The sequence below is a fragment of the Sinocyclocheilus rhinocerous genome, unplaced genomic scaffold (assembly GCF_001515625.1).
Source record: "Sinocyclocheilus rhinocerous isolate Xijiao unplaced genomic scaffold, SAMN03320098_v1.1 scaffold278, whole genome shotgun sequence".
Classification (NCBI taxonomy): Eukaryota; Metazoa; Chordata; class Actinopteri; order Cypriniformes; family Cyprinidae; genus Sinocyclocheilus; species Sinocyclocheilus rhinocerous.
The window spans coordinates 326,277-336,073 of NW_015664178.1; the positions used below are offsets into that span (position 1 = coordinate 326,277).

General features: G+C 36.6%; 1 protein-coding gene across 1 annotated transcript in view; it reads left to right on the top strand.

Moving 5' to 3' along the window:
• ek1 (eph-like kinase 1) overlaps positions 1–9,797 on the top strand; it is a 71,331-nt gene that overhangs the window by 33,278 nt on the left and 28,256 nt on the right. Inside the window, exons 7-8 of the mRNA XM_016540307.1 lie at positions 1,367–1,529; positions 3,942–4,050. Of these exons, the coding sequence (XP_016395793.1) occupies positions 1,367–1,529; positions 3,942–4,050 (272 nt within the window). The remainder of the gene's footprint in view (positions 1–1,366; positions 1,530–3,941; positions 4,051–9,797) is intronic.

A 9,797-nucleotide genomic window follows, 5' to 3' on the forward strand; every position in this document is an offset into this window, starting at 1 on the left:
GTCAGATTCTTAGTCTTTGTCATCTTTTTCCTGCACTGGGAGCTACTCATTTTATGGCCTATAACATATAAATATATATTAGAATTCCAATATAATATTACATGTGTATTACAATTATATTATCTTAAAATACTATTCTATACTATTGTCTAAATAAAAATAAAAATAATAATTTAAATTTAATAATAAAAAAATAATAAAAATACAATTTAAAATCAGTCATTTAAATGCGTATATGCATAAATGAATTTAGGCATCAAAATAATATAAGGTACCATATTAAAAATGCATGTTCAATACGAGATATGCTAAAGATTACGTTTAACTATTATTAAATTATTTTTTAAAAAGGAACTCAAAATGATTGTTAGATGACTGCAAATGTAATGAAAATGTAAAAATAGCAGAAATGAGCATGCACAATTAAAAATATCTTCAATATCATTGATCTGTTATTATACTGATGTATCGTGCATATCTAGTGCGAACTACTTTCTGCAGTGACATTTCTTTACACATGGTAAGTGATTTCGAGCAGTTATTTGTTTAGATCCCTCCCGTACCACTGTACTTGGCTGTGTGGCCTAAAGACAGGGTGATGGGTAATTATTATCATTTATTCAGGTGATTATGGGCTATGTGGCTTTTAGATGGAGCGCACAGATGGACAGGCTTGGCTGCCACTGTGTCCACGATCCGTTTGATGCCGCCTGTTTGGCCCATCTTAGTTTTAATAGCACCACAGGAAATATGGCCATCCCTCTCTCGCAGGGCGTGGTGTTCCTGTCTGGAACGTTAGATTTCCCTAAACGAGCTGCCATGTGCCTCTTTAGTGAAGGGCTTACTTGAAGGAAGATGAATGGATATCGATAAGCTGTGAAATATTAACATGAGCACGCTGTATGGAATTCTCCTTAGGATTGGACAGTGAGAATTGGACAATGAGGCGACTTCTCCCACTCAATAGGATTGATGTCATTTATCTGGATCAATTCCAGTTACTGGAAGCTGAAAAGCTGTTAGGCCCTTAAAAAAATGCAGAAATCTGCGGTTTCTTTTCAGTTCAATCCGTCTATGTGAAAAGCATTGTGATAGCCATTGGCAGGAGGTGTTTGAATAAGCACTAAATTCCATCTGAGCTAATTGTTAATTGGCAATTGACTGATTTAAATCCAATCTGCATGCTTTGTTCTCTTGTTCTTCGTTTGTTTCTGTGAACGTGAGCCGATATATTATGGATGATTCAACAAAATTCATGCAGCCTCCAGGACAGGAAGGGATTCAGGGATCATTGTGAGGGATTGAGACATCCGTCTTCATTGAAAGAAGCCTTGTTCACTTATTATTCCATTCTTTCCTACTATAGAACCAGCAGGATCAGAACTACACTGTGCTGAAGACCAAATCCAACAGTATGACTGTGGATGGACTCAAGCCAGGGACCACATACATCTTCCGGATTCGAGCCCGCACGGATGGAGGCTATGGGAACTACAGGGGAGAGATTGAGTTGGAGACAAGCCATGAAGGTGAGTGGAAAACCATCCTTCATACACCTTTATACACCTTCATAAATCAACCAGAAACTAGAAATGTTTTACCTGTTTAAGATCTCTTGCTTCCATCAGTGAAGTGAAGCCCTTCAGAACTTTTGATGATTAGCCAAAATGTTTTTTTTTCCTAGTCTCAGAGAACTGACTATAAAATCTGACCCTAAAATTGTCATTTTAAAATGGGCAGTTCTGCTCCTGGATGCTGATTTGCCAATATCATCCATGCCAAAATGCATAATATAATTTCATTACACAAAACATTGGTCATCCTATCACTGCACATCTGAAATAGTTTACATGTCACAGACTATATACTGTATATACTGTATATATATGTGACCCTGGACCACAAAACCAGTCTTAAGTCGCTGGGGTATATTTGTAGCAATAGCCAAAAATACATTGTATGGGTCAAAATTATTGATTTTTCTTTTATGCAAAAAATCATTAGGATATTAAGTAAAGATCATATTCCATGAAGATATTTTTTAAATTTCCTACTATAAATATATTAAAACGTAATTTTTGATTAGTAATAGTCATTGCTAAGAACTTCATTTGGACAACTTTAAAAGCGATTTTCTCAATATTTTGATTTTTTTTAATAAAATTGTAATGAAGCCTATGATTTTACCATAATTAAGGGGGTTTTAAGCACATTGCTTTGTGGTGTATTGCTTTATTAGAAACCCATTTACAGTGTCCTTGATTTTGTAGATCCCTCTATAATTTCTGACTGTGTAAGTCCCACCAAACCCTTAATTTCTCACTCACAGCAGAATATCTTCAAATATTCAAGGACATTCGTTTCGGCCAAACTGTAACCTGTGTCACACGCGTGTATTTCTCCATCACACGCCACTGATTGAATTTCCGATCCGCCGCGCGCATTGAAAGAGGCTGTGAAATATTCATACATGTGAACACGTTCAATTAGTCCCCTGAGATAGACGAGGCTCCTCACGCGCTGCAGTTTACTCTCTTGCTGCGGTGTCTGAACATGTAGATTTTCGGTCAGTGTTCCCCTGAAGTGTGAGCAGCTTCAGCTGAGAGTAGGCAGATGCCCCGCTGTTTTTGTCTCATAGCTTGTGTACCATATGGTACACTCCACCATTCTGTCCACATAATTAGGGACGCTTTCTTAAATCTTTTTATTGGAACATTATCTGGAAAAATTCAGCTTATTTTACATCCATTCCCTGTTTCTCTACTAAGATATTAGACTTCATTTGGATAACTTTAAAGGCGATTTTCTCAATATTTAGATTTCTTGCTCCCTCAGATTCCAGATTTGCAAATAGTTGTATCTCGGCCAAATATTGTCCTATCATAACAAACCATGCACAAATGGAAATCTTATTTATTCAGCTTTCAGATGATGTATGAATCTCAGTTTCGAAAAATTGGCCCTTATGACTGGTTTTGTGGTCCAGGGTCACACACACACGCACACACACACACACACACACACACATATATACATATATACACGCGTGTATTTCTCCATCACACGCCACTGATTGAATTTCCGATCCGCCGCGCGCATTGAAAGAGGCTGTGAAATATTCATACATGTGAACACGTTCAATTAGTCCCCTGAGATAGACGAGGCTCCTCACGCGCTGCAGTTTACTCTCTTGCTGCGGTGTCTGAACATGTAGATTTTCGGTCAGTGTTCCCCTGAAGTGTGAGCAGCTTCAGCTGAGAGTAGGCAGATGCCCCGCTGTTTTTGTCTCATAGCTTGTGTACCATATGGTACACTCCACCATTCTGTCCACATAATTAGGGACGCTTTCTTAAATCTTTTTATTGGAACATTATCTGGAAAAATTCAGCTTATTTTACATCCATTCCCTGTTTCTCTACTAAGATATTAGTCATGATTATTTTTGTTTGTGATAACACTCATGAATAATGTCAGAATAGTTGCCTTGGTTTTCATAAAGTGACTTTAACAGTTTCTAATTGTGTTTACAGTGTGCTACTATATTTTAAATAGCATTGTTAGTTGGTTAAGGATGTAGATTGGTAGATATTAATTTATTAATTTTAAAATTGAATGGCATATTTGTACTTTTTCAAAAATGTAAGAATTAAAAAAAATAGTTACAAATTGTTTAAATTAATGGCGACATGCACATAAAATATGCACTTTCCCATATACATGTAAATAAATTGTAGCCTAAAATTTTTATGTTAATAAAAAATACAACCTTTTATGCATAAACCATTGATTGAACAACCGTGTAGAGCCATATGTTTACTATGGTCTAACAAAAAATAATGCAGTTATATGAATATCATGGCAGAACTGTGGTAAATTTTCATAATTGCAAGAACCACTGAAAATAATCTCTGCTTGAATGTTGATTACTCTCTCTCTATCAGATATGCTGGCTGTTGGAGATCCCACTCAGCAAACCATACTGGCCATCTCTGTGGCAGGCGGAGCGGTGCTTCTGGTGTTGCTGGTGGCCTGTTTTGTTGTGAGTGGACGGTAAGAGTAATTTACTATTCTTTTTTACATTCAAAACGTACCTTATTCTTTTAAAATCTCCAGACGCCAAAGTATGCAGCCTTCTGTATGATGAAAAAGCAGTTAATTGGCAACTTCTACATAGACAGACTTGATGAATCAGTTCTAATCTGGGTTGTTTAACTGTCAACAAATCCATACGAAGGATAAAGAAACCTTGTTTCATTTAATCAGCGAGGAACCATAAATATAGAAAGACAGAATCAAGCAAATGAGATGTTGTTATGCATCTGTCAGTGTGTGTATGCCTTTGTATGTGTGCATGTGTGCATTTACACAAAATCAAAAGGTCACAAAATTGTTTAGCCCTCTGATTGCATAGCGTGATCTGTAGAGATGAAAGCAAACACTTGAGAGAACAATTGAAGAGACAGACATAAGGGAGAAAAGCAAGAGCAGATGCCCTGTACGGCTGAGAATGAGGGAGCTAATGTAATGGAAATGAAAGGAAAGAGTGGATCAGAGGAGACGAGGAACAGAAAGCAGAAAATAAACCGTTCTCAATGACATGAAATGGGCAGAATGAGTCATGAGCTGATCTTTGTGTAGGAGGGTGCCCTTTTGGTCTTGCTAGATTGTTATATCCAAATTTCAGTAAACTGTAATTGTAACTGTTATATTATTTTGTTATATATATATATATATATATATGAAATTGTAATAATTGTAATATTTTTTAAATAATATTAATAAATAAAATATTTTATTTATATAAATTATATTATTTAAAATATTAATAACATTGTATATATGTGTATATATATATATAAGTATTATATTTCTCATATAAAAAAATAAAACTATGAGACAATAAAGGCAATGTGCAGCAACCCAATTTAATTTCTTTCAGCAATACAGCAGAAAGACTGGCATCGTTACAGCTTTTAGTATTGACCGGCACTAGCATTCCTTTTTCAAAGGCTGATTTACTAGGGATTTTTCGGCTGTTGTTGGATGCTATACGATCCAGTATGTTGTAACACAGAATGAGATTTCCGTCTGCTTTGCAATTTGTAACCCATAATGCTCTGTGACAGAAAGGTCCCGTAGGATGTGTTATGTCGGCCAAGTTTATGCCTGCAGGCCAAAACCTTGGTGCTGCCACCTCTTATTCATGATTTCCACCACCCCCAACCCAATGCATGTGTGACTGCTTGTGGGAAGACCCTCATGGAAGCAATAAAAACAGTTTTGATGCTGATTTCGAATGACGTGTTTCTAGTGTGGTGTGGAGGCCAATGAATCGTAATGGTGAGTGAAGCTAAACTCTGTAATTGCATTCAGTCCCTTGGCATTGGATTATACTGTGCTATACTGGACTTAACAAGGTATTCAGTTCACAGTGCCCACGGTTCTTTTACTGCTTTCAGAACCTCAGCTGAGCTTTAAGAGAGTAAGGCCTTTCCATTATTGACAGTTTGAGGTCATTGATTTCTGATTCTCTCGCTGAGCTGAAAACATACATCAGTTTTTTGCAAAGTTTAACTCTAGTGGGAATTGTAAGCAAGATGTTAGGGTTTCAAATGCTTAAATTGAGCGAGGTCATGGAAGATCTGAAGAGTTTTTTTTTGTTTTTTTTTTGACAGATTTCATACAGCATGATTTGTGACCAACCTGGAAATGTCAAAAAATTTTAAATCTGTGATTTGTCTGAAATTAATTCTTAAAAGTTAAAATAAGAGAAAATTTCTTTTCTGAATTTCTAGTTGCCATAATTTTTTTCCCTCTGGAATTCTCTAGAGGTTTTCTTTGTGCATGCATTTTTGTGTCTAGTAATCATGTAGAACTGGAACAAATCATGGTAATTCACTGGTCAAGAGCGATGGGAACTCTGGCTTGTGTGTTTGTCTTCTGTTTGCACACCGAAGTTGGGGTTGGTCAGTGAAATATGAAGAGTTCAGGCATGTTTAGTGTGTTCAACTTTGTTTTTGCACCGATTTGGGCTCCCAGTGATTTGGAGTTGGCCAGCATTCTGATACTTGATGGGGAAAAAACAGCTCTGATTGGCTGGTGATGATGCTGGCAGATGGTCTTCGTTTGTCTTTCATTTCCCCCCTATTTTCTGCTTCTATCCAGAAAAGCAATTAAAAATGGAATACACACTTTAAAGACTTTAAAGATCCTTGTGATTTTGTCTGTGGAACATTTCAGTACAATGACAGATGCTGCAGTACGTCTAGCAGGTGCCTACTAACCAAAGACCCACACATTTGCAAGTCTGAAGAGCATTGTTTGCCAGCCATGAAAACTAGTTGAAGACTTCAAGCTTCTGATATTAAAACAATTCCCTTTACCTCCGGTTGGACGGTCTCCAAACCATTCGCTAAAGCTCATGTTGGATGAAATTATTGCAGTTTAATGATGAAATCTAGAAGCCACATGGCTGTTTTCTGTAGGAATGATAAATGAATTGTTGGTTAATATTCCATTAGTGGGGTTATTGCATTTCTGATTACTGGTTATGTGTTTGTGTTATCCGAGGAACCTTTTCGGCTTTTTTCACTGCCTGTCTTACTTAATCACATCAAGATTTGGCAGATTTGTAGTGTGCTAAATCATGCAAGAAGGGGAAAAATATGATATATTGTGTAATAAAATAAGTGCACCCCATATAACAGCTGCTCTCTGATGGTTGAATATTCTATGGGACTCTTCAAAAATGAGTAAATTATTCAATTCTATCAAATTGTACGACCACAAAATTGTCCATTTCAGACTGCAAACATCATTACAACAAAAAATGGCACAGGCTGCTGTTTCTCTGTGCTGGTTTTTACTAGTTTTGAGAGCATCTCATAAACTATCAATGGGTAAAAAAAAACAGTTTGGTGGATGAAATCTAACTATTTGTGATATAGCAGCTGAAAACAGACATATACAATCATAAACTAAGAGATTTCAGTGCCACATTTCTCTCTGTTTAGTGAAAACCCACAGTGTTGTGTAACTGATGCCATTTAGGGGAAGTAGTTTTTGTTCACAATCTACCAACGTGCGCGAATGTAGCTTGTAAATGTGTTTTGTTATTCAGTTCTTTGTTTGAACAGTGTAGATCATGCTTTGGAGGCACAGCCGAGGTCTTAATGGGTCTTGTTTGGTTGATTTAGTGCAGACATTACCTGGGGTTTGATACCGTACCGTGACTGTTTAGTCAGTCCATTTGTATGTGTTTAACAGAGAAATATAGCAACACATGCAAGTATACACACAAAATGGAATTATTATGCCATTCTGAAATGGTTGCATGAGCGTGTTCGGCTGTTAACCGGGTTTTTTTTTTTTTTTTCCAAACAGTTCCATCTGGCTATTCCAGCGCCTTTCCAGGCAGAAATCGCTGGCCGTGTAGCCCCTGAGCACATCATGACTCACTCACTCTCAGCATGCATTGCAACTTCTCTTAGAATTTCATTTCCATTTGTTTGATGGCAGGCCAGCTGTAGATGTGTCTGAACGCATCAGCAGAACATTCCGGAATATAGAGGTGGATGATATGTTGGATGCATGTGCACTCGCTGGAGATGAGAACAGGATGCGCAATCAATCAGCTCGATTTTCTTCTGGATTTCAATTAGCGTAATGAACCCTTCTCAAATGATAGAGTCAGTGTTTTTAAAACACCTGTCAGAGGAGCTTAGAATTTATGAGTGTCCATTTCCTCCAAACACACGATCATTTCCTCTTTTTGTAATTAGCCAGATTGTAAATCTATTTTTTTATTCTCAGGTAGGAGGATAGGTTTATAGCGATTTCTCTAGGGACCACACTGTCAATTTCTAGTTGCCAAAAAAAAAAAAAAAATTGTTCTGATTTACTATTATCGCAAAATTGCCAATATTCCTCTGGTTTAAAAAAAAAAAGAGAAAGTATTACAAATAATTTGGAATTACTTTCTATATTTTCTGATACACTTGGAATCAAAAGTTATTATTTACAGTATATATAAAAGGTAGTATATCCACGTTTTGTCATTATGTTGTTATTAGTTCTGTATTCTTTAGCAACCTTTATTTATTTGTATGTTAAATCATAAGATTATACTATGACCTCTCAGTTATGCTTAAAAATATAGCAGAATATAATAACTGTTTTTTTGGTCATGATAGATTTATTTTGGTCTGACGGTTTGTCTTCATCAGATGTGTCAATATGTCCTTGTGCTTCTCTGAAAAAGTTTACAAAATTACAAACTTCTGGAGAGAAATCATTAATAATCCATGATATTGACCAGCAAACGTTATGGCTCACGGATGCATCGACTCTTTTTTTACAGATTTTTTTTTTCTTCAGATAAAATGCATGCTTCAGTGAACTGTTCCAAATTAGCATTATCCTTTAGGAGAACAGGCACATGGTAACATGCAAAGACATCAGTTGAATTTTGTTCTGTTGTTCATGCCACCCTACTGGGATGTATTGACCATGCCAGTGGCTTGGCATGTCCTTGTAGCAGGTGAAAGCCAGAGCTGGTCTGCCGTCTGCTACATGCTGAACAGATCTCGAAACCCAGCTGGAAGCTGCTTTACCTCATTAGCTCAATGAGCTGGAGTATCATTATGTAATGAACTAGTTTGAGGGTCAGAGGACAGAATTGCCACATTAAAACGACAGTGTTTTATGTTCGTAGCACATCATCTCATGCTGGTTGTTCAAGGAAACCACTTGGTTCTTTGTCTGATGGGATCTAGTTTATATAGCCACATTATTTATGTGCATATAGGCTCAAAAATCAATTACGGCAAAAGAAAAAGCTTGCAAATTATGCACTGTCAGAACAGCTTGTCACTAGGGTGGTACCCTTAAAGAGACAACTTTGTATTTCATCTACACCTAAAAGGTGCATAGTAGTACCTTAGAGCATAGTAACATGTAGCATGTTACTGTTGCAAAAAACATGCTGGTTTTTTTGTGTGGATTTTTAAGGCGTTGCTACAGGTATGTGGTTATTTTGAGTAGTTTTCTCAGAATTATATTCTCAGAATACCCGTTTTATTATCCACCTGGCCAAAATTCTAAGTTTGATCACTTAGAAAAGTAATAGCACATTAATGTCCATAGCATAAATGCTATAAATATAGGTTAACAGAATGAAAGTTCTATCTGTTGTTCTATCTATCAATCATTTTTTTCATTCTATCACACTATCATTAATTTCTGTCTGTAATTCTGTCACTTTTTCTGTCTATCAGTGGTTTGTAGCATTATGCTGTTTCTAGGCTGTATTTGGTGGTTTCTAAGGTGTTGCTAGGTGATTATTTTGTGTAGTTTAAGTTTTTTTTTTTTACCTGCTTTATTATCCACCCAGCCAAAATTTTAAGTTTGATCCCTTTGAAAAGTACTAGCACACCACTTAACAGGCTGCACGATTTGAGGTATCGTTAAAGGGTTAGTTCACCCAAAAATGAAAATTAGCCCATAAATTACTCACCCTCAAGTCATCCTAGGTGTATATGACTTTCTTCTTTCAGACGAATCCAGTCGGAGTTATATTAAAAATTGTCTTTGATCTTTCAAGCTGTTTCATGGCACTCAGCGGGTGTTGCATGCATCAGTCCAAAAGAAGTGAAATAAAAAGCGCCCATCCATAAAAAAAAGTGTCTCACACAGCTCCGGGGGGTGAACAAAGGCCTCCTCTAGCTAATCCATGCGTTTTTGTAAGAAAAATATCCATATTCAAAAATAATCACTTTAATGTAGCTTGCGCCAACAGT